This window comes from Eleutherodactylus coqui, chromosome 7 (genome assembly GCF_035609145.1).
Source record: "Eleutherodactylus coqui strain aEleCoq1 chromosome 7, aEleCoq1.hap1, whole genome shotgun sequence".
Lineage (NCBI taxonomy): Eukaryota > Metazoa > Chordata > Amphibia > Anura > Eleutherodactylidae > Eleutherodactylus > Eleutherodactylus coqui.
Window position 1 is genome coordinate 198,832,948 of NC_089843.1, and position 26,286 is coordinate 198,859,233.

At 45.7% G+C, this 26,286-nt stretch overlaps 1 protein-coding gene across 1 annotated transcript in view; it reads right to left on the reverse strand.

The window, feature by feature from the left end:
• Positions 1-26,286, reverse strand: part of IL12RB1 (interleukin 12 receptor subunit beta 1) — a 123,836-nt gene that overhangs the window by 53,197 nt on the left and 44,353 nt on the right. The window contains exon 3 of the mRNA XM_066574913.1: positions 10,546-10,718. Within this exon, the coding sequence (XP_066431010.1) occupies positions 10,546-10,718 (173 nt within the window). The remainder of the gene's footprint in view (positions 1-10,545; positions 10,719-26,286) is intronic.

Here is a 26,286-nt window from a genome sequence, read left to right on the forward strand (position 1 = left end):
GGCGTGCATCTGCGCGTATGTGTGTAGAATGGCGTGCGTCTGTGCGTATGTGTGTAGAATGGCGTGCGTCTGCGCGTATGTGTGTAGAATGGCGTGCGTCTGCGCGTATGTGTGTAGAATGGCGTGCGTCTGCGCGTATGTGTGTAGAATGGCATGCGTCTGCGCGTATGTGTGTAGAATGGCATGCGTCTGCGCGTATGTGTGTAGAATGGCGTGCGTCTGTGCGTATGTGTGTAGAATGGTGTGCTTCTGTGCGTATGTGTGTAGAATGGTGTGCGTCTGTGCGTATGTGTGTATATTGGTGTGCGTCTGTGTGTATGTGTGTATATTGGTGTGCGTCTGTGTGTATGTGTGTATTTTAGTGTGCGTCTGTGCGTATATACTTATAATAGTGTGCGCCTGTGTGTGTGTGTGTGTATATATATATATATATATATATGTATAATAGTGTGCGCCACTGGCCACTAAGGGGGATCTTATTACCAATCGGGCGACTATGGGGTTCACTTTTACTATACAGTCTTACAATTAGAATCGGCCCTTTGAAGGCAACCATAAGGCTGATGTGGCTCTCGGTGAAAATGAGTTTGACACCCCTGGCCTAGACGTTGGCCCTATAGGAGCGCTGCTGAAGTTCGCATCTTCAGGGCTTCCAGAATGGGTCAGCTGCTTCTTCACAACCGGCCTGGAATCCCAGAGTTGCGGATAATATCTGGATCATCTGATCCCATTTGTCATCGTAGCGGATGAAGGATTTGGCCTATTTTTACAGGCCTGAGTGCGTCTGGGGCAAAAAAGGGACCACTGCAGCCTCTCCCTCTCCTCTCTTGAATGGCTGTGATTGGATAACCCAGAGCTGACTTTCATTGGCTGATGCAGCGCTGACAATCAACCAGAGCATTAGCTTGCTCGAGGTGGGGCATTCAAGCCCCCATACAGAAAGCAATGCTCTTTCGGTGTGGAGGAGGATGCGACAGCCGCAGCAGCGCCGCAGATCATAGCGGAATGCCAGCGGTAGGTGAGTATTGCTTGCTTGTTTTTTTGTTTTTTTTACTCGCAGCTAGTTTCCCCATTGAAATGAATTAGAATGCATTAATGGCGTTTCAATTCATTTCAATGGGGAAAAGTGCCCTTGACATACGAGTTTTTTGGCTTAAGAGCTCGACGGACTAAACTCATATGTCAAAGCACCACTGTGTGTGTGTGTGTGTATATATATATATATTAGTGGCAAGTTGGGGTCACTTGCCTGCGGATCGCTGACCTCTGAGACGTGGATTCTCTTTAAGACTGGCACCTGCCAGCATTAATTTCACAGCAAACAGCATACACAAACACAGTCCATGTGCAATCCTGGGTTCACAACCCACAGGGTTCTGTCACTAACCCCTCCTGGGGCGTCAGGAGGGTGTCTTCTTCCGTACGACCGGGTGACAGACCCAACTGGTCCACACTGGACCTTAGCTTGCAACCTGTCCTGCACTGCCAAGCTGTAACTTCCCCCTTGCTTCTGGCAGGAACTGGCTTTTATGCAACCATTTCCTGCTACACTCATCAGGTGTTAACCCCATCTTTTACTTTCCAGATATCAGACTGCCTGACTAGCACACTCTGTGGTCATTCTGATACTGCACCACTACTATATATATATGTATAAATAACATTTTTATTTATTTATTTTTTTTAAACAGCCCATCACCGATCCCAACCTAAACCATCACCGTATGCACCCTGTTAGAGATGAGCGAGCATACTCGATAAGGCAAACTACTCGAGCGAGTAGTGCCTTATTTAAGTACCTGCCTGCTCGTCTCTAAAGATTCGGCTGCCGGCGCAGGTGAGCGGTGAGTTGCGGCGGTGAGCAGGGGGGAGCGGGAGGGGAGGGGGGGAGAGAGGGAGTGAGAGATCTCCCCTCCGTTCCTCCCTGCTCTCCCCCGCCGCTCCCCGACCCCTGCCGGCACCCGAATCTTTAGAGACGAGCGGACAGGTACTCGCTCGAGTAGTTTGCCTTATCAAGTATGCTCGCTCATCTCTACACCAAGATGTGATCCAAGACTATACAAATATATCAAAATGTCTGAAACAGAATGAGGAACCCATTTATATTGTATATTTTAATGGAAGGTATTCCTGTAACATTGTTACATGTTGAATGATGTAATAACCCTTTAATGCACCATGTAATGTATTGAAATTAGGTAAATGAATTTTTAAGTGGGGTGAAATGGAAAAACGGCAACTGCACCATTGTTTTTTTGTGTCTTGTTTTTACAGCATTTATGGTGCAGTAAAAATGAGATGTTACATTCATTCTGAAGTTCAGTACAAATGCAGCGATACTAAATTTACTGTTTTTTTTTTCATGTTTTACTACTTTTCTAAAATAACTTTTTTTAAAAAAATATTCTGAGACGCATGGCTTTATTTTTCTATCAATGGAGTGGTGTAGGCGCTTGTTTTTATGAGATGAGCCGTAGCTTTTATTTGTACCATTTTGGGATGAATAAGACTTTTTGATCACTTTTTATTCAATTTTAAGGATGAGGATACCCAAAAAATGCAATTCTGGCATAGTTTATTTTTTCTTACAACTTTCACAGTATTTATTAAAATGACTTTTGGAATGTCCCACTAGGGAATCTGAATTTGAAACCATTGACTAGCCCACATGATCGCGTTCTCCAGACCTGAATTCAAATGAGAACCTCTGGGATAATCTGTATCAGTGCATCTGCCAAGTAGTTCCACAAACTTTCTAAAGGCTCACTGATGCCCTGATCCAGGTCTGGGAGGAGATCCCTCAGGACACCATTTGGCATCTCATCATGCCCAGACATTTTGGGACATCCATACAAACAAGTGGGGGCTGTACACATTACTGAGTCACATTATGAGTTGCCATGATGAAATTCACGCAAATTGATTTTCTGGATGATTTTGAATCTAGTCCTTATTGGGTTGGGGATTTTGGTTTTCATTGACCATTGATATGTCATTTTGTTCTCAACAAACGATACAATTTTTATTAATTTAAGATTTCCGACTTGAGTCTTTCGTTCATTGAGATCCAATGTGCGATTCAAGTATATAGATGCCTCTTCTGATCTATTCCACTTAAGCCTGAGGAAGGATCCTGAGTAGGTCCTCAGCTTGCTGTAACATCATGTATTTTTGTTAGCCTTTAAAAAGGTATCATATCTACAAGATTACTTGATTCCTCTTACTGAGAACAATCACATTTTGTTCTACTGGCTAACACCATACCAGACCTTTTTCAAGTATTCCCTTAAAGGGGTTGTCCCGCGGCAGCAAGTGGGGTTATACACTTCTGTATGGCCATATTAATGCATTTTGTAATATACATCGTGCATTAAATATGAGCCATACAGAAGTTATACACTTACCCCCTCCGGTGCTGGCGTCCTCGTCTCCATGGCGCCGACTAACGCTGTCTTCTCCTTCCATTAGACGCGCTTGCGCTGTGCGGTCTTCTGCTCTGTTCAATGGGGCCCCTCTGGCGTGCTCGCGCCGCCTAGGTCTTCTGCGCATGCGCAGACCAGCTCTCCGGCGCAAGCACGCCGGAGCGGCCCTATTGGACAGAGCAGAAGACCGCACAACGCAAGCGCGTCTAACGGAAGAAGGCAGCGATAGTCGGCGCCATGGAGACGAGGACGCCAGCACCGGAGGGGGTAAGTGTATAACTTCTGTATGGGTCATATTTAATGCACGATGTATATTACAAAGTGCATTAATATGGCCATACAGAAGTGTATAACCCCACTTGCTGCCGCGAGACAACCCCTTTAACTTTTTGAGCCGTATATTTCTGCAGCGTTTGCACAAATGAACAGCAGTATATAAATCGCACATGGTAGCATACTTGACAGTTTATGGTTCATCTATACCTGCACTTCTCGATCCCATTAGTTCCACATTCTACTTCCCTTTTCAGTATTCTGCTTCCCCTTTCAATATTAAAGATTCCAAAAACATACTTTCATGACATAATACTAAATAAAGCTCTGTATTCAATGTTCCACTATTCTACAGTGGTCCTCCGGGATGTAACAAGTAATCACGAGGCTGCATAGCAACATTTATAATGTGAGTCTACAAAAACGTGACCAACATCAACAGTAAGCCTGGGTTCTCACACGCCAGATTCACGGTGGAAATCTCGCGGTTTGGCCGCAGCGAAAAACCGCGAGATTTCAGCCGGGAGAAGCGCTGCTTCAAAACCCGGGGCACTTAGCCGCGGGTTTTGCAGCAGCCCGACCGCTCGCTCTTCCGCTGCGGCTGATGCTCCCATAGAGGAGAGCGCGGCCGCAGAGGAGGAGGAAAAAGAATCAGTATGCTGTGGCCGGCTAACCCGCGCCGCAGTGCCGGCTTCTGCTTTGCCGTGGCGGATTTACCGTCCTGTGTGGACGAGATTTCTAATAAATCTCAGTCACATGGCTGGCGAATCCCGGGATTAGCGGCCGCAGGCGGACTTGCCGTGGCAAAATTCCGGACGGAATTTCCACGGGAAATCCGCAATTTCCACGGCAAATCCGCCCCGTGTGAACCCAGCCTAAGGCTACTCTCATACGTGCATTTTTTTCCAGCATTTAACGCTGCGTTTTTAGCACAGCGCTAAACTCTGTCAAACACTACCATTGATTTCAATGGGGCTTCTCAGACATGCACTAAAATACAGCATTTTTTATGCTGCGTTTTACAAGCGCTGTCTGTTTTATTTCCATGTGTTTGGGCATTTTAAAAATGTGATGCTTTGCCCATTGAAATGAATGGGGTGCATTTTCAGCGCTACTGAAAATGCGGTAGATTGTGGTTACCATGTTTTTGATTGCGTTTTTACAGTTCTGGCATTAACAGCTTACTTGACTGCATTTATAACTATGCTGAAAAAGCAGTCAAAAACATATGTCAACGCAGCTGAAAATGCAGTAAACACTGCGTTATAAAACGCATGTGTGAGAGTGACCTAAGGGAGTTATTTAATACACTGGAGGAGTCCGTTCAGTGTACGATTGGAGGATTCCGTTCAGGGGCTCCATGACAATTGTAGAAAACAGTGCTTTGATGGAACCCCTAAACAGGAATGAACAGAATCATACACTTGTGTTAGAAGGTTTCTGGAAATTCCTTTGTTGTATTTGGAGTAAAGAATAGCTTAGTCAACCAAGTTATCTTGTACTCCAAATAAAACAGAAATGAACAGAAACCAAATGTGTGTCACAATATAAGTGAACGGCTCTATTATTTTCTGTTCAGGGATTCCGTCACAGTGCTGTTTTCTGCAGCTGTAATAAATGGAACATCACAAATGGAATCATTAAGTGTATTAAATAAAATGTGTGAACACTCCGGTTAGGAAAAAATATACAGGATTATTTTGGTCCCCCTAACTAGACATGATACACAGTTATATCACACTACAAGGAAAATGACTCTTTAAAAAGAGATGAGCAAGTATACTCGCTTAGGGCAATTACTCGATCGAGCATTGCCTTTAGCGAGTACCTGCCTGCTCGGAAGAAAAGATTCGGCTGCCGGCGGCGGGCAGGGAGCTGCGGGGGAGAGCGGGGAGGAACGGAGGGGAGATCTCTTCCTCTACCCCCGCTCCCCCCTGCTCACCGCCGCAACTCACCTGTCACCCGCGCCAGCAGCCGAACCTCTTCCGAATTGGGAGATACTTGCTAAGGACAATGCTCGCTCGAGCAATAGTCCTTAGCGAGTATGATCGCTCATCTCTACTCTTTAATACTTTTCGTTCCCTTCTCAGCCCTAAACTGCAGCCCCCGGTGACAGATCTCAGTGCTGAAGAGCTAGCTGCTTACTTCAAAAAGAAAATCAATGACAGGCAGGAAATAACCTCCCAATCCCAGACCAGCCCCGACCCTAGTCTCGTCAGTACCAGCTCCTGCTCACTCTCTGTACTCAGACCAACAACAAAGGAAGAAGTCTTCAGACTGCCTTCCTCTGCTCGTCCCACCACCTGCGGTAGCGACCCTCTCCCCTCATACCTCCTCAAGTCCTTCTCCCCGGTGGTCATCTCCCATCTCACCACTATATTCAACCTCTCTCTGACCACTGGCATTTTTCCCTCCTCTTTCAAACATGCTATCATATCCCCAGTGCTAAAGAAACAGACTTTTGACTCGACTGATGCCGCTAACTACAGACCTCTATCAAATCTCCCCTTCATCTCCAAACTACTAGAATGCCTGGTTTATTCCCGCCTTATAAGCTGTCTATCAGAAAACTCTCTTCTCGACCCCCTACAGTCCAGCTTCCGCCCCTTCACTCGACAGAAACCACCCTTACAAAGGTGTTAAACGACCTCCTGACAGCCAAATCGAGGGTCGACTACTCCCTACTCTCCCCTCTCCAATCCATCCTGAATGCGGCAGCCAGGTTCATCTTCCTGTCCAGCCGTTACTTGGATGCATCTAACTTCATCCATAAAGCTCTCCATAGGACCGCGCCACCCTACATTGCCTCCCTCATCTCAATCCACCACCCAGCCTGGGCCCTCTGCTCGGCTAACGAAATCTGACTGAGTGCCCCTTTAACTGAAACCTCTCATTCCTCCTCCAAGACTTCTGTAGGCCTCTGGAATGCATTACCCCAAACTATCCGGGCAATCCCTGACACACAAAATTTCAGACGTGCTCTAAAAATGCACCTCTTCATACCAGCCATAGCATAACCCCTAAACCAAACCCCTATGTATTTCTCCTGATAACATGCTCCCTGTCCTACTGACTGCAATCCCTGCTAGCTGCCATCAACCACCCCCTGCAGTCATACCAATTCAGCCCCCACGCGGCTTAAATCTGACCATTGTCTATGAGTATAGCATCCCTCACTCTCCACCTCGCCATACCATGCACATCTCCCCCCTTTAGCTTCTGTATCACCCCATTACTTGTAGTATGTAAGTTTGTTGGAGCAGGACCCTCACCCCTACTGTTTCCATCGACTGATTACCACATGTAACAGTCGTTTTTATATTTTTGTACTTTAGTCTTTCTGTATCCCCTGTCTTGTAGCGTTGTGGAATATGTTGGCGCTATATAAATAAATATTATTATTAATAAAATGTACAAAATGAATGCACACAGTGATCTCACAATAGTGCAACATGCACAGTGAAGTTACAGCCAATGGCATGTTGCTAATAGTAGAAGACCATGTGAAGCCCACCAGAAACCAGCTTGCAGGGTTTCCTGTCCTGATCTTGATTACTGCCAGTCCGAACACTGTGCTCTGTGCACTGCAGAGACTGACACCTCTCCCGTCTCTGGTATTTACTATACTGAGAACAGGAGTTGGGGGTGAGTCAGACTTTACACTGCTTAGAATGAATAGCTTAACCCATCAGTAGTGTGAGCCATCAAGATTGTCCAATGCCTGCTGGCTGGACATTCAGGAGAGCTTACGGCTGCTGGGTGCATAGAGGGGCATTATCATTATGTGGGTCCACAGGGGAGACATTGTAATTTTGTGAGACCGCAGGGCGGATACTATAATTTTGTGGGGCCACGGAGAGAACCATGTTTGTTATGGGGCCAGAGATGTTGCATTATGACTTTGCAAAGCCAAAGAGGAGCATTATGACTGCAGGGCAACAGAAGGTGCATTTTTTACTTTGTAGGGTTACAGATCGGACAATATAACTTTGTGGGGCCACAGAGCCATTAGCAAGTTGTGTTGCAACAGTGGAGGCACTCTTAATGAGGCCACAGAGGGGGCATTAGTACTGAGATACTGGAATACTGAGAAGGGCATTAGAGGAAGCAGCAGGATGGGGGGGATTGTGCCAAGATGAGTCCTGGCTGGATGAAGGCTTCATGGCAGTCTGAGTCTAGATGCAGAAGAGAAGGAAAAGTGAACAACTGAAACAAGAGAAGATGTCAGCAATTAAGAAAAGGTTGTGTGTGATAACTAAGGGTAACTGAACTGTAATCACTATCACTTTGCAGAACTAGTATGTAACTACATTTAGAGAGAGCAATATTTAGAGGTCCTATATGTAAGCCTGCTGCATTACAGCGCAGTGATGTTACAGTTTAGGCAAAATTTCTTACTGTGATGTCACAGTACAGGTATTATGGGCACCATAATATTATAGCATAGAAATAATTGATTATACAAGGTACACTGTGATATCACAGAATAGGAAAAAAAACATGATGTCACATACAGGTATAATGCACACACAATGATCCAATACAGTAATAATGTAAAAAGAAATGAAGCAAAGAAATAATGAATTCAACAGGGGTAAGCATGGGGAGCCGTTGGGCTGCATTCATTTTCCCACACCCCTTTCCATTATCCATAGTTATCACTGCTGGACCTCATGTCTGGGTGGAAATTGTTTCCCCTAGGCTGGGTTCAGATCAGCATTTTATTTTCAGTTTGTTACATACTAAGAGCAGAAATAAAATAATTCAGTAAAATCCCTGGTAATTTCATCTGCATTTATTGTGTTTCAGTTTGCTTCTGAAAGGCCCCAGGGCTGCCTTAGCAGACTGCCTATCAAGCCATTCCCGTGAGGTGGCTTGATAGACTGCCTGTCAAATCGCACTATGACGTAATGCTATAGCATTACGTCATACTGCAGGAGTGATCAAAGCATCACATGTTGTAGTCCCCCAGGGGGGCTTAAAAGAGAAGTTAAAAAAGATCAATAAAGTTTTATTAATTGTTAAAAAAAAGTAATAAGTTTAAATCACCCCCCTTTTGCCATATCTATAATATGAGACAAATTCTAAATCATAAAAGAAAAATACATATTTGGTATTGCCACGTCCATAAAAGTCTGATCTATCAAAGTAGCAAATTTTTTTCCACGCATGGTGAATGTCGTTCGAAAAAATAAAAATAAAGAATGCCAGAAATGCACTTTTTCAGTCACCCTGTCTCCCAGAGAAAATGCAATAAAAATAATTGAAAAAAATTAAATGTCTTTGAAAAACAAAAAGAGTAGAACAGTAAAAAAAAACCTATACAAGTTTGGTATCGTAGCAATCGTACTGACCCGTAGAATAAAGTAATCACGTCGTTTTTGTTGCAGTTTGTGCGCTGTAGAAACAAGACGCACTGAAATATGGCGGAATGTCATTTTTTTTTTCATTTCACTCCACTTAGAATTTTTTTAGCATATTATACGGTACATTGAATAGCACCACTGAAAAATACAACTCGTCCCACAAACAAAAAAAGCCTTCATACAGTGATGTCGATGATAAATAAAGGAGTTATGATTTTTTTTAAAAGGGGGAGGAAAAGACGAAAATGGAAAAAAAGGGGCCGCATTATTAGGGGTTTATGTAACTGCAGTTGTAAAACTGATACATTTGAAATAAATTCAAACAAAGAAAAACAGTCCTGTTAAAACTGATCATAAAGGACGTCTAACTGATGCAAACTGAGAATAGGAGTTGGGGGTGAGTCAGCCTTTGTCTGTGTTTTACTGGATCTCTTTGCGTCAGTCAGAAAAGAATATGGATCCTTTGAGGAAGTAAGAGTCGCTAAAAACACCCCAAATGGAAAAATATTCTGATACCTCCATCTTAAAGGGGGTTGTCCCGCCACGCAGGGTGACATTTTTTAATAATAATTAGAGATGAGCGAGCGTACTCGGAAAAGCCCTACTCGCTCGAGTAATTTGCTTTATCCGAGTATCGCTGTGCTCGTCCCTGAAGATTCGCGTGCCGCTGCGGCTGACAGGTGAGTCGCAGCGGGGAGCAGGGGAGAGCGGGCGGGAGAGAGGGACAGAAAGATCTCCCCTCCGTTCCTCCCCGCTCTCCCCTGCAGCTCCCCGCTCCGTGCCGGCACCCGAATCTTCAGGGACGAGCACAGCGATACTCGGATAAAGCAAATTACTCGAGCGAGTAGTGCTTTTCCGAGTACGCTCGCTCATCCCTAATAATAATCATAATTGCCTTTCACTAAGCATGGTAACACACAGCATACAGGGGCTCAAACCGGCAGGCAGATCAGCTGGAATGTCTGATTCTTACTTCATAATCTAATGTTGAATGCAGCTTTCAAAGATGGCGCCATTGTGCTGCCTTCCCACAATGTCCTGCACTCTCCACCCTCTGTGTGCGCGCTCTCAATGACAGCAGGAAGCAGACATGAAAAAGTAGGGTTTCCTGGCCTCACACAGCTCCCACCATGGCCCTGCCCCGCCCACCTCCACTGAACTAATCTGCAATCTCTCCCTGCCCAGGCCCCGCCTCCTCTAAATCCCTCTACAATATGGCATGTTCTCCTGCTGTAGAGTGAGCTTAGAGGGTTTGGGGCCAGGAGAGACTGTCTGTTATCTGCTGTGCAGATGTATCACACCAGATTGGCTTAGATACAGCAGCTCAGAAGATGTATCTAAGCTTATCTGGTGTGATACATCTGCACAGCAGATGTATCTAAGCCTATCCGGTGTGATCTATCTATCTCATATCTCTCTCTCTCCGAGCTGAACTTTTGCACCCAGGTCCCTGAGCCTTTAGGTACGCCCCTGGTGGTACTCACCTGCTTTGTCTAAAACAAGAGTAATTTGTTTAGATGTATAGTTCTGCCCTTTTTCTTCCGCTGTTACTGCAATAGAAATGTTCTCCCTCATGTGTACTTCTTCATTACCCAAAGTGCAATGAGTTAGATTGCCTGCATCAAAATCTTGACAGTCCATGCCGTCTCTGAGGAGGCTGAATGAGAGAAGACAATCTGCTATAAAATACTTTGTGTAATGGAAACATCTATTTAAAATGCATTAAATAATCTTCAGTGCATAAAAAAGGGGATTCATACCACACAGACACGTTAGACAAACAAAACTACTGCCCCATCTCCTTAATAAACGTGGACATAAAGTTCCCCACCACAATCCTTGTGGCATGTCTAAATATGGCCCTTCCTTCACTAGTTGGTAAAGATCAAGTAGCATTTGTCGCAGGCTGTTAGGCCCCCAATAGTGTTTGAAAAGTAATCCACCTCACCCAACTCTGCAGAGCCAGAGGTATCCCAGCTATGCTTCTATCCCTAGACATACATAAAGCGTTTGACACCTTAGACTGAGAGTACCTATTCTTGGTCCTTGACCTATGGGGGTTCCCTGATGAATTCCTCTCATGGTTTCGGATATTATATGCCCACCCCAGGGCCTTTGTACGCTATCGGGGCTTCTGTTCCGACATATTTCCGATCCATCGGGGGACCCGACAAGGTTGCCCACTGTCCCCATTACTCTTCATCCTGGCCATGGAACCCCTGGCAATCAAAATTCACAATCTTGATATAAAAGAGATTGAAATCGCATCAGTCCACCACAAACTCTCAATGTTTGCAGATGACCTGCTCATGCCTTTATCTTCCTCACACACTTCATACCCAACCTAATGGTGGAGCTTTCCAGATGCGGGTCAATCTCTGGCTTAACAATGAACCATACAAAATCTAAAGCATTTAATCTCACGCTATCATCTGAGTCGGTGGACTTGTTTCAGATGAACTTTCCCTTTCAATGGGCAACGGGCTCTTTGGGCTACCTGGGCATCCAACTGAAAAACTCCTATGCATTCTTATATAGTCAAAACTACATTCCTCTCCTCTGCAAGACAAGGGTACTCCTGGAAAGTTGGAGCCGCTATCATATTTCCTGGATAGGGAGAATTGACGCTTTAAAGATGTCATTTCTCCCTAAACTACTAAACTATTTTAGAGCTCTCCCGATACGGGTGCCCGGATATTTGCTGAAGACTCTTCAGCAGATGTCCCTCTGATTTGTGTCGAAAGATTAGTCCCAAGAGTCTCACGATCCACCTAATATAGACACAGACGAAGGGGAGGTTTGGGGGTTCCTAATTATTTGAAATACTACCAGGCGGCCCAGGAGGCTCAGCTAGCTCTCTTGCACTCCTCCTCTAACACCCCTCTTTGGGTGTCCTTGAAAGCAACTGAAATACACTCCCTTACAACTGACTCCATTTTATGGATACCACCCAAACATACGCCTCCAATCAATAATCCCATTGTTAACCACTCCCTCCATATCTGAGACTCTATAAAGGATTCAGGGAAGCTAATATCTCCCTATTTACCTTTTACGCCCCTTTTGCATAACCCTATGTTTCTGCTGGGAATGCAATCGCCCCAGTCGTTTGTGAATTGGGCGAAATCAGGCCTCGTCAAACTATATAATTTGCTCTCAATAGACGGACCCACCCCTTTTCCTATCCTACGGGAAAGATTTAACTTGCCATCTTCAAAAGTGTTCCGATACCTGCAGCTAAAACATTTTATATCCTCTCTCCTGAAGAACACGTGCTCTCCACTGACCTTAACTCCATTTGAGAGATACTGTTATAAATACCCACACGCAAGAGGCCTCATTTCGCAGATTTACTCGGACTTGGTGTATTCCTCTTATCGTACACAATTACCGTACATAATGCGCTGGGAAAATGACCTTGGCGTAGCACTCTTCGAAGAAGATTGGATTCAGATATGGGAGTCTACCAACAATAGCATCAGAAATATACTAATGTTAGAAACCTCATTTAAAATTTTGCTCTGCTGGTACTTAACCCCAGATCGAGTAGCCAATGCAATACCCGGGCGCTCTCCCAACTGTTTTCGTGGATGTTCAGTTTCGGGAGATATGCTCCACATCTGGTGGTCCTGTCCTCGGGCTAAGAGGCTATGGATTTGAGTCTACTCCTTAATATACTCCATCACAGGCCACAACATCTGCAAAAACCTTTGGGAGGCACTTTTAAATAAACGTATAAATAATATCCCCCCTGACTCTAGGAAAATAATCTCATTCTTTTTTTTGGCCACAAAGCAAGTTATTGCCCTTTCGTGACGCAAAGCTTCCTTAGACTTTACCGAGGTCAAGCGCAAGATGGACTGGTACTTAATAAATGAAAAGCTGACCTCCATTATAGCTGATAAGCATGAGAAATTCTTAAAAATATGGTCCCCATAGCTAGATAACTTCTGCCCCTCGCAAAACAATAGATTCCTAACCTCCCTGTAAAAGAGAATAATAATAATAATAATAAATGCCTACCTTATTACCGTTCTATAGCCCGAGACTGTCCTCTTCAGCGTCCACCCCATGGGAAAAACTCCCGTCTCAGAAGCCACCCCTCCCCCCTTTCCTATCTTTCCTAATTCCTCCCTAATTCTCCCTAAATCCAGGTTAGGCCCTGGCCAGGCCATTCATATTCTATTACTCTCAATTAACAGTCTAGTTTCAAGATTGGACCAGGATATTATAAGAGAAGACTATTCAAAAGTTGCCTACCAGATGTGTTTTCTCCTCTCTCTCCCCCCAATCTATATCTTTACAAATTGCTTTTGTTACACATTAATGAAACTGTAATGCTTTCCAGTTAAATGTTTATTACACTACTGTAAAATCTGAAAATCTCAAATAAAAATTACAGTAATTAAAAAAAAAAAAAGACGGGGGGGGGGGGGGGGGGAGGAATTCACCTGGTGCTGAGCGGGAGTTCCTCAAAAGAGGAGTAGCCCGCCAGCACCTCTGGGACCTCGTTCGCTTTGTATAAGTGGTGTCAGCACTTGAATCCCGTCCTAATCCAGAAGCTCCGGAGAGTCGTCAAGCAGTGCATGCTCACTGGTCCTCACTGGGCATATGCATATAAGAAGAAAGGATAGGGGAAAAAAAACTCTGCGTTCGGTGGATCGGGGCAAAAAGGTGTTGCTATAGCTGAATCATTATCAATATTTGCTATAGAAACTTAGCCAAGGTTGAGCAAAGTATGCAACGCATTTCAGCACATATAGCGCCTATAGCGCATAATATTTGTACATATAGATTTGCTCATTAGGTAGTTCATTTCTCCGTGTAGAACGCCGGGCCGGTTGCCGTGACGTCATCTTGGAATGTGTGGGTGGTGGAGTTTGGAGTATGACACGTGTTGTTCGGGTTTGAAAGCAACGTGTGTTTCAAAGTGAAGTTACAAATTCTACGCAATGTGCACTTCAAGGATACGTGGTGACGTCACTGTAGGGTTCACGGCGTTCTCTGCAGGAAATAAACTTTTTGATTATGCACAGTTATTTTTAATATATAAGAGACCCAAAAATGACTACACAGGGCACCCTTAGTACTCGTCCTAATATATAGGGGACCCAGACATGACTACACAGTGCAGCCTTAGTACTTGTATTAATATATAGGAGACCCAGACAGGACTACACAGTGCACCCTTAGTACTTGTCCTAATATATAGAGGTCCCAGACATGGCTACACAGGGCACCCATAGTGCTTGTCCTAATATATAGGGGACCCAGACATGACTGCACAGTGCACCCTTAGTACTTTTCTTAATATATAGGAGACCCAGACATGACTACACAGTGTACCCTTAGTACTTGTCCTAATATATAGGAGACCAGACATGACTACACAGGGCACCCTTGGTACTTGTCCTAATATATAGGAGACCCAGACATGACTACACAGTGCACCCTTAGTACTTGTCCTAATATATAGGAGACCCAGACATGGCTACACAGTGCCCCCCTAGACCTCATGTACACGGGGAAAATCAGGCCCACCGCGGATTCTTCATGGAGAATCCCACAGCGGGTCTCTCCTTTCCCGGTGACATGAGGCTGAAAAGAAGAATTTACTTACTTGTCCGGACACTGCGGATCTTCCCTCCGTAGTGGCTGGATCTTCTTTCTTCGGCCTGGCGGATGTGCTCGGCACGCCGGCAGCGTGCCGCGCATGCGCTGGGCACCCTTTTTTTTTTTTTTTAACCCCTGCTCTCCCGCGCTCGGAGAACAGAAATGCAGGTGCCGGGCGGGTTGCCGTGACGTCATCTTGGAATGTGTGGGTGGTGGAGTTTGGAGTAAGACAAGTGTTGTTCGGGTTTGAACGCAACGTGTGTTTCAAAGTGAAGTTACAAATTCTACGCAATGTGCACTTCAAGGATACGTGGTGACGTCACTGCAGGGCTCACGGCATTCTCTGCAGGAAATAAACTTTTTTGATTATGCACAGTTATTTTTAATATATAGGAGACCCAGACATGACTACACAGTGCACCCTTAGTACTCTTCCTAATATATAGGGGACCCAGACATGGCTACACAGTGCACCCTTAGTACTCGTCCTAATATATAGGGGACCCAGACATGACTACACAGTGCACCCTTAGTACTTGTCCTAATATATAGGGGACCCAGACATGGCTACACAGTGCACCCTTAGTACTTGTCCTAATATATAGGAGACCCAGACATGACTACACAGTGCACTGTTAGTACGTGTCCTAATATATAGGGACCCAGACATGACTACACAGTGCACCCTTAGTACTTGTCCTAATATATAGGGACCCAGACATGATTACACAGTGCACCGTTAGTACGTGTCCTAATATATAGAGGACCTAGACCTAGCTACACAGTGCACCCTCAGTACTTGTCCTAATATATAGAGGACCTAGACCTAGCTACACAGTGCACTCTTAGTACTTGTCCTAATATATAGAGGACCCAGACATGGCTAGACAGTGCACCTGTAGTGGCCAGAAGTCTATGTTGCTGGCCCCTCTATAAGTGTCATACATGTAATGTATTTTGTAGGTGCACTGTGCAAACACTGTCTTGTCATGTTATGTGTATTGCACAGCTGCAGAAAATGAGAGGTTTATGTTCGCATGAAACTGAGAGATGCTTGCAAATGTATCAATATTTGTCTTCTCACATGATTTGTGTAGTCTATAACTACCGGTATGAGTGTTTTTTTTTTGGGGGGGGGGGCGGGGGGTAGAGAGTCTGTTCATCCTCTTCAACGGTAGAAAAGAGTGGAGTGCCGGCCACATGTGGTGAAAAGAATGAAAGAGGAAGAGAGATACCCTGAGGATCCGAATGCTAGGGACCAAATAGAAAGGAGGAGAGACTGAGAGGGAGAGAGAGCATGAAAGCAGAAAGGCCAAATTCATCGTGCAGAGGTACTGTACCATGAGAGTGTCTGTGGAGTGACCCTACCCCTATCCTCCTCTGGAGAGTTCCCCTTCCAGGAGTAGTGCCTAGCAGATAACTCAGACTGTAGGACCAGTTTCATTCTGAGCTTCCTCCCTGACCTCTAATCTTCTGTATACCCGCACCAGTATTTTAAGAAGTGTATTTTTTGCAAAGTTATTCAGTAAAGTTTTGTCCGGCTCTGACCGTTCCCAGAGCCTGAGGTATGTTAATCCATTCTGCGTCTCTTTTATTTACCGCCAAGGGTCATTCCAGTGGGTAACGAAAGGGTGGCATCACCTGTGACAACGTTATCTCCTGTTCCTGTGTTTATTGGCCATCCCTCTCCTAGTGGTGTTCAGAAGAGGCCCAGCGCTGCTCTGGCCGAGGCTACGTGTGTCCCTCCAGGAGGGAGCCTGGTAAGAGCCACCATGACAAGTGTCCACTTTACCCTCCCAGCTTCTCAATGTGTGCCCTGTGTCCAGAGTCACCCTACGGGATGCTGAAGTGCCCTACTTCTCTATGGCATCACGAACAGGATAGGATCCGCTGTGCCACAATGATTTACCTGCGATACCGCAAAGGTACAAAAAAGAAGGATAAGTAAAATTATGAAGAAATTGAATAAGTTGCAAGTTTCCGCTGCAACTGTTCCTACCAAAACTGCTAAAAATGGCGTCCAATGGCCACCTCTCTTGTTTCTCTCACCTATTCCCGCCAAGATTTTGCCGCCACCAAATCCGCGCCCAAAAGCCCTCACCCTGGCTAGATGCAAAGTCCGAGGGAGGACTACCCCTACTGAACTGTCCTGGGGCCAACTTCAAGCCTGCCCACAAGGGGTGGAGTTATTTGTGGCTGCAGGCTTTCCTGATCAGAACACCTGTAACCTTTACCCTGATGAGATATATCCCACCACGAGAAACCTCTGCCTACACCCCATTGGGGATACTCCTGCCATAGTCCCTATCAGGCAGCAGCATTGCTGGAAGGAGGACCTACAGCTTATGCTGCTCTTACCAAGAGACTCCCCTACCTCTCTGCCACAAGCAGCTGCAGTCGGGGAAGCACAAACGGAGAGCGCTGCAGGGCCTGCTCCTCAGCTAGCACATTCAGGAGAGCAGATGCCATGGCCCAAGCCAAGTACCCCCCTTGGATACTCATCCACCACTGCAACAGTGTGGTAAGGAACTGCCTACCTGAGCTGCTGAGGCACTTTTTTTTATTGAATTTGACAAGCAAAATGTTTCCTCCTTCTTTGCGGGAAGCCACCGGATCCTGCCCAACCCGCCTCTGCGGCCAGCACAACGCGGACCTGCCATGTCCCCAATTTCTGCTCCAAATACTTCATCGTCCGAGGAAGACATCACCCAGATCTCGCTTTCTACCCTGAGCTACGCCACATCCGAATGCTGGGATGAGTGCGACGAGGAAGTAAGTCGATTGCTTCAAGGAAGTTCATTGGACGGATCAGTAGTGGAGGTTCCTGTCAGTAACCGAGCGTCCACTGTCATCAGTATCACAGATTCGGAGGACGGAGAAGAGATCCCGGTGAGCAGTGTTACACTGAACTGCTTCCAATTTTAAGGACACTTTCCGCAAGAGACATTTGTTTTCCCCGTTAAGTCCCTTTTACTTGAAAAGGACTGAAAAGTTATTTTATTATGTCCCTTTTTTATAGTCTGCTGCTAATATTATTTCATATTGAAATTGTTTTATTGGTTATGCAACGTTAAAATGTTCAAGTCATGTGCAGGAGTGAGTAACCTAAATATGATTATTTTTCTAAAGTAATTTGAATCTGCTTATTATTCAAAATAATTTTTTCCCTTAAAGTAAAAAAATGATAAATTTATATGCTCTGGTGTGTATGAAACCCCATGAATGGTATTCATAATTCAATGTGTATGAGTGGAGGTTTTGTGTTCCCCATGTCATGTGCCAGTCCACTGTCCTAGTCTGTCACAGTAGGCGGGGCACCCATTTCACCCCATTTCTTTAGTCACGGTCAGGAGATATTGACTTGAGCTATCACCTGTCCTGTAGTCTATCTCTTTTTCAGGGAGCGTGATGTTCATTCCACTTGTCTCTTTTCTTTCCTGCCGGTTGCCCCTTCTCTATTTTTGAAGTTTGTCATTAGTGTGTTTCAGCTCTTTGTCAGAGGAAGTGATGTTCATGCCACTTACCCTCATCACTTTTGCCTGTGGAGAGAAGAGTTATGTATGTACTCCATAGCTATACTAGTGTATCCAGAATTCTTCTCAGCCTAGTAGAAACTTTATTAAATGTACTTGTAAGTCATAATTTCCTACAGGATTTCATAAACAAAAGCTATATTCACAAAATGATGTTTTTAGGTAGTTGCAGAACACCAAGAATGGGTTAATCCTTTACATAGGTAACGGGGGTGGGGGGTGGGGGGGCTGTGTTTATATGTTTTGCCTTGCACACTCCTTGACTGAGCAGAGGTCCTAACGGTAAAATTGGAGTAGAACACTGATATAGTCTGACACTGGATATTACACTCTGCTTTGGAGGTGCCGGGGTCAGCTTATTTTAAGTAGGGGGGAACTGTAGTGCCCAGGAGTCAATGTTGCTGACCCCTCCATAAGTGTCATACATGTAATGTCTTTTGTAGGTGCACTGTGCAAATACTGTCTTGTCATTTGTTATGTGTATTGCACAGCTGCAGCAAGTGAGTGGTTAATGTTCGCATGAAACTGAGAGATGCTTGCAAATGTATCAATATTTGTCTTCTCACATGATTTGTGTAGTCTATAACTACCGGTATGAGTGTTTTGGGTGTGCTAAAGAGTCTGTTCATCCTCTTCAACTGTAGAGAAGAGTGGAGTGCCGGCCACATGTGGTGAAGAGAATGAAAGAGGAAGGGAGGTACCCTGAGGATCCGAATGCCAGGGACCGAATAGAAAGGAGGAGAGACTGAGAGGGAGAGAGAGCATGAAAGCAGAAAGGCCAAATTCATCGTGCAGAGGTACTGTACCATGAGTGTCTGTGGAGTGAACATACCCCTATCCTCCATTGGACAGTTCCCCTTCCCAAGGGTCATTCCAGTGGGTAACGAAAGGGTGGTCAGCTTATTTTAAGTAGGGGGGAACTGTAGTGCCCAGAAGTCTATGTTGCTGGCTCCTCCATAAGTGTCATACATGCAATGTCTTTTTTGGTGCACTGTGCAAATACTATCTTGTAATTTATGTATATTGCACAGCTGGAGCAAGTGAGTGGTTAATGTTTGCAAGTGTATTAATATTTGTCAAGTCATGCAATTTGTGTAGTCTATAACTATGAGTGTTTTGGGTGTGGTAGAGAGTCTGTTCATCCTCTTCAAAGGTAGAGAAGAGTGGAGTGCTGGCCACTTGGGGGTACCTTTAACCCTCATGTGGTGAAGAGAATGGAAGAGGAAGAGAGGTACCCTGAGGATCCGAATGCTAGGGACCGAATAGAAAGGAGTAGGATACACAGTACACATTTAGTACTTGTCCTAATATATAGGAGACCCACACATGACTACACAGTGCACCCTTAGTACTTTTCCTAATATATAGGAGACCCAGAGATGGCTGCGCAGTGCACCCTTAGTACTTGTCCTAATATATAGAGGACCCAGACATGACTGCACAGTGCACCCTTAGTACTTGTCCTAATATATAGCAGACCAGACATGGCTACCCAGTGCACCCCTAGTACGTGTCCTAATATATAGGGGACCAAACATGGCTACACAGTGCACCCTTAATACTTATCCTAATATGTAGGGGACCCAGACATGGCTTCACAGTGCATCCATAGTACTTGTCCTAATATATGGAGGACCCAGACCTGGCTGCAAAGTGTACCCTTAGTACTTGTCCTAATATATAGGAGACCCAGACATGACTACACAGTGAACCCTTAGTACTCATCATAATATATAGGAGACTCAGACATGGCCACCCAGTGCACCCTTAATACTTCTCCTAATATATAGGAGACCCAGACGCGGCTACACATTTCACCCTTAGTACTTATCCTAATATATAGGAGACTCAGACATGGCCACACAGTGCGGTCTTAATTAGAGATGAGCGAACATGTCCGTTACGGACACATCCGCACCCGGACACCGGCTTTGCCGAACACTGCAGTGTTCGCGCGTAAAGGTCCGGGTGCCGCCGGGGGGCGGGGAGATGCGCGGCGGCGCGGCGGCGCGGGCGGCAGTAGCGGGGAACAGGGGGGAGCCCTCTCTCTCTCCCTCTCCCCTCCACTCCCCGCCGCACCCCCCCGCGCTGCCACGGCGGCCCCCGAACTTTTTCACCCGAACACTGAAGTGTTCGCAAAGTTCGGTGTTCGGACGAAAAAGGGGCGGGGCCGAACGTGTTCGCTCATCTCTAGTCTTAATACTTCTCCTAATATATAGGAAATCCAGATATAACTACACAGTGCACCTTCAGTACTTATCCTACAGTAATATATAGGAGACCAGACCTGACTACACAGTGCACCATTAGTACTAATCCTAATATATAGGGGACCCAAACATGACTATATAGTGCACCCTTAGTACTTGTCCTTATATATAGGAGAACTAGACATGACTACACAGTGCACCCCTAGTACGTGTCCTAATATATAGGGGACCAAACATGGCAACACAGTGCACACTTAGTACATGTCTTAATATATAGGAGACCCAGACATGACTACACAGTGCACCCTTAGTACTTGCCCTAATATATAGGAGACCCAGACATGGCTATGCAGAGCACCCTTAGTACTTGTCCCAATATATAGGGGGCCAGACATGGCTACACATTGCACCCTTAGTGCATATCCTAATATATAGGGGACCAGACATGACTACACAGTGCATCCTTAGTACTTGTCCTAATATATAGGAGACCAGACATGGCTACACAGTGCACCCTAAGTACATGTCCTAATATATAGGGGACCCAGACATGACTACACAGTGCACCTTAGTACATGTCCTAATATATAGGAGACCCAGACATGACTACACAGTGCACCCTTAGTACATGTCCTAATATATAGGGGACCCAGACATGACTACACAGTGTGCACCCTTAGTACTTTTTGTAATGTATAGGGAACCCAGACATTGCTGAATAGTGCACACTTGGTCATGGGAAGGGAGGTGGGAGAACACAGGCGGCACGGAGAATCACAGCAGGGCCCCAACAAGAGAGCAGAGGTAATTGTCTTCCTCCACGGCCAGCGCAGCAGTGACACTACAGCCGCCGGGAACATTACAGCCGCCGAGGAGAGTGACAGTGGCTCCGGTAAGGGGAGCCCATAGTGAGTGCATTGCTGCTGCGAGGAGGCCGTCGCTGCCTACAGTCACAGCGGGGCCAGCAGCACACATGGTATACTGACATGAGGAGACCGCAGTGCAGTGCTGAGTGCCAAGACCAGCTGTGAGCCCAAGAAAGAGGAGCCTATCAGGAACAGGGGACTTCACCACCTCATCAAGCACCAAGTATCTTGTCTCCACCACTACTTCCTGTGGTGACAAGATACAATAAGACCGCTTGTCACTAGGATGCTGTCTTATTGTTAATAAAGTTGTTTTAAAAAAAACCCTTACTCTCACACATAAAGGAAGCAGGAAGAGCACAGAGTTCATGAGAGTTTCTTTTACGAAGGGTGATAAACTTTCTGAGATGTTGTGTTCTGAGAAATACTTTATATTTTCTGTCCCTGGTGTAAATGAATAAATAACCTCTTGCATACCTGGAAAGTGTTCCAAATAACTTACTGCTAACAGTCATTCTCCTTTAAATCTGAGCCCCAATGGGAGTTATGCGAACAGCGTAGTAGAGTGAGCCACACTGTTTCCACACCTCCTGACCTTCAGAATCAGTATAGCTCGCTGAACAATGCTTTTGATATAACTCTAATCGACTTCTATAGGAGTCATGAAGACAGTGTAACGCAGGGCGCTTGGCTATTTCCATCCTCCCTACTATCCTCGGCGACTGTATTTAGGGTGGCCGGATGCAATGTGGGCCCAAACTCAAGATATGCTATGGATACACACGCTATAAAAGTCTGAGATGGGAATTCCCCTTTAAGGTGCATAGACCTCCAAATGCTTTTCTTTCTGTAGATTTCGTCAACTTGTTCATCCTGCAGATGTGCGAGGTGTGGAAACCACAAGAACCATGAGAAAAAAAACTATTTTTGCTATTTCTACCTGTTTCAACAGTATCACACATTTTCTTGCTAACCTGCTTTATTAAAGTGCGCACATTACATGCCTTGTGCACTTATTTATGCACCATGTGACATATGTTGTAATGTCTGAGCAAGCAAAAGTCAGGACTACAACAGATAAGACCCAGCAAGACAACTTTTGCTAGTTTGATTCTAATCAATAATATTTGACAATCATCATGAAATTGTTTAGAGAAACTGTCACCATATTTATGTCCCCCTCTCTGAGAGCAATATAACATAGTAACAGTCACACTGATTACAGTGATATGTCTGCTCTGTGAATCTGTGCAGGAGTTTTGAAGAAACTTGCATTTTATCAGTTGCAGTGCAATACCCCAGAGGGATGACCCCGGACACTTGACCACTGTGCAGAGCTAGGAGGGATAAGTGTTGGCTTGTCACGGCGGCACTTACTAGGCTCTGGTCCCTGAGGGACATCACAAAGACAAGGCCAGAGTGGGATCGCAGGCCAGCTTCGACACCCCTAGAATAGGGAATGCCAATAAACGGCATGATGAGGGGGAGTAGTACTTATCACTCGTCACGCCACCGTTCCCACACACCGGTATGCTACGCGGCAGAGAAAAGAACACAGAGATTTGTATATAGTGCCTTGGGTCCCCAGTATAATGTTTACTCAATGAATCAACTTTATGAAAGAGGTATTCAAGGAAACGCAGGTACAATTCACTTCAAGTATCAGCAGGTTAAAGCTCAGAGGTAGGGAGGAAACACAGGATGAAAACAGTCCTACAGTCCACGTTAGCTGTACGGCACCGCTCCTGAATTGAGAGCATTCCAAAGGAGGAAGGGGGTAGGGGTCACTCCGCAGACACTCCGGCATACAAATATTGACAGCAAGGCTTAAGCAATAAACACCCCGCACAGCAGGTGCGTGGGTGTAACTCAGTAAAATACCTTTGTGCGGTGATCCTAATTGTGGACGGCCGCACAGGAAAAGCCTGTAGTGTGAACTGCTACTTGAACAGAATTATTGTCTCTCTCTCTCCCTTCACATCCACATTTCAAATGCTACGGGATATCGCTCCTCTTCCTCCATCTTCACCTACATGGAGGCTGAAGGTGCTTCGATGTGGCTCTGTGTTAGCACTATCTTGGGTCCCAGAACAAGATGGCACTGTCAGATTGAAGGGAGAACTCCTTTCCTGCTCTCAAACACTCACATTTATAACCTCACTTGTACCACATGACATGACAAACTGATACATCTACATGCAGGAATGATTTTATTACTGTTAACCTCTCAAGCACCGCAGCTGTGCAACACACACACTGGATATGACAAGACAAGCTTTGCACAGTGCATCCACATAGGACAAAACATGTATGACATTAATGGAGGGGACCTGGATGGTGTTCTGGGCCACTACAGTAGCATTTACATAGAGGACTACTCCTGGATATTCATGAGCTTCAGGCAGCTCCACCCACCTCGACCTCCAGCCAATGATTGACTGTTGTCTGCCTTCTAGTGTGCATAATGAGAGAGAGAGAGAGGTGTGTAGCTAAAGGCTCAAGGCAAAAAAGTTCAGCTCACCCACGCACCCCCCTATTGCATTTGATGACTGCTGGCCATGATTAACTCTGCAGCCTAACTCATAAGATTAGGGCCGTGAGTTCCAAAACTCATCACCCCCTTCCTCCTCCACTAGTAAATAAAATACACATCCATATCTTATCTATCTATCTATCTATCTATCTATCTATCTTCTCACAGGCACCACATCTGCAAGACAACTTTTATAACAGTGGGCCTAAATCCAACGGTTTAGCTCTAGTATACCTCAGTATAATGCAGTCACCATTTAATAGTCAGCTCTGTATGGAGATAGTGATTACATCTAGGGTTACTTTACACAGGATGGTTGTCCCAATGAGACCACTAAGGTGGCATCCTTGGGAAGGATAGAAGGCCTCCCTGCCTTTTCCTAACCTACAAGTGTCACCTCTCAGGATGGTCCCTAAAAAGGAAGCTGGCAAGTTTTGCCTTATCCATCATTTGTCTTTACTATAGTAAGCTTTGTTCTCCTACGTTTCTTTTGACAGAGCTATTGGCGTCATGTGAGAGGCTGGCCAAGGTTCTCTGGCAAAATCTGATCTTGAGTCAGCATTCCAGTTGTTATCAGTGCACCTGGACTGTTATCTGTTGGGTTGTTGTGTCGACAGGCAGTATTCTTTTGATACCTGCTTACTAGAGATGAGCGAACGTACTCGTCCGAGCTTGATACTCGTTCGAGTATTAGCGTGTTCGAGATGCTCAATACTAGAGGCGAGCACCACGCGATGTTCGAGTTACTTTCACTTTCATCTCTGAGACAGCGCGCTTTTCTGGCCAATAGAAAGACAGGGAAGGCATTACAACTTCCCCCTGCGACGTTCAAGCCCTATACCACCCCCCTGCAGTGAGTGGCTGGCGAGATCAGGTGTCACCCGAGTATATAAATCGGCCCCTCCCGCGGCTCGCCACAGATGCATTCTGGCATAGCTCAGGGAAAGTGCTGCTGCTGGTGCTGCTGCTATAGGGAGAGTGTTAGGAGTTATTTTAGGCTTCAAGAACCCCAACGGTCCTTCTTAGGGCCACATCTGACCGTGTGCAGTACTGTTGAGGCTGCTTTTTGCAGTGTTGCACATTTTTTTTTTTGTATATCGGCCGTGCAGAGCATTGCGTCCTCAGTCTGCAGTCATTGTACATAGTATAGGGCCAGTACTGGTGAGGCAGGGAAAGAGATATTCAGGCTATATAGGCAGTGGGCCTGTTCCAAAAAATTGGGGAAAAATACTATATTTGGGCTGCCTGTGACCGTCTTCAGTTTACTGCGTGTCTGCTGGGGGTAGTAGTCCTAATTAATACGCAGCTAAGCGTTACAGCAGGCTTGCGCAAAATTGTTTCCTGGATCTGCTGTCTCTGTTACATCAGCGCCGTCATCCCGCCAGAGGGAAACAGTATACATAATATTATATGCTGCCTACAGTATCTATCTGCTGGGGGTACTAGTCCTAATTAATACGCAGCTAAGCGTTACAGCAGGCTGGCGCAAAATTGTTTCCTGGATCTGCTGTCTCTGTTACATTAGCGCCGTCATCCCGCCAGAGGGAAACAGTATACATAATATTATACGCTGCCTACAGTATCTATCTGCTGGGGGTAGTAGTCCTAATTAATACGCAGCTAAGCGTTACAGCAGGCTGGCGCAAAATTGTTTCCTGGATCTGCTGTCTCTGTTACATCAGCGCCGTCATCCCGCCAGAGGGAAACAGCTTACATAATATTATACGCTGCCTACAGTATCTATCTGCTGGGGGTAGTAGTCCTAATTAATATGCAGCTAAGCGTTACAGCAGGCTTGCTCAAAATTGTTTCTTGGATCTGCTGTGCGTTCCGTAAGGGAAGTCAGCCTCCAACCACAGGCCAATAAGCGGCACATTTAATTACAGCGTTCTGTTTCTGCACTACTGGTAATACAGCATGCTGAGGGGTAGGGGTAGGCCTAGAGGACGTGGACGCCCAAGTCAGGGTGTGGGCACAGGCCGAGCTGCTGATCCAGGTGTATCGCAGCCGACTGCTGCGGGATTAGGAGAGAGGCACGTTTCTGGCGTCCCCACATTCATCTCATAATTAATGGGTCCACGCGGTAGACCTTTATTAGAAAATGAGCAGTGTGAGCAGGTCCTGTCGTGGATGGCAGAAAGTGCATCCAGCAATCTATCGACCACCCAGAATTCTGCGCCGTCCACTGCTGCAACTCTGAATCCTCTGGCTGCTGCTCCTCCTTCCTCCCAGCCTCCTCACTCCATTACAATGACACATTCTGAGGAGCAGGCAGACTCCCAGGAACTGTTCTCGGGCCCCTGCCCAGAATGGGCAGCAATGGTTCCGAATCCTCTCCCACTGGAGGAGTTTGTCGTGACCGATGCCCAACATTTGGAAAGTTCCCGGGGTCCAGGGGATGAGGCTGGGGACTTCCGGCAACTGTCTCAAGAGCTTTCAGTGGGTGAGGAGGACGATAACGATGAGACAC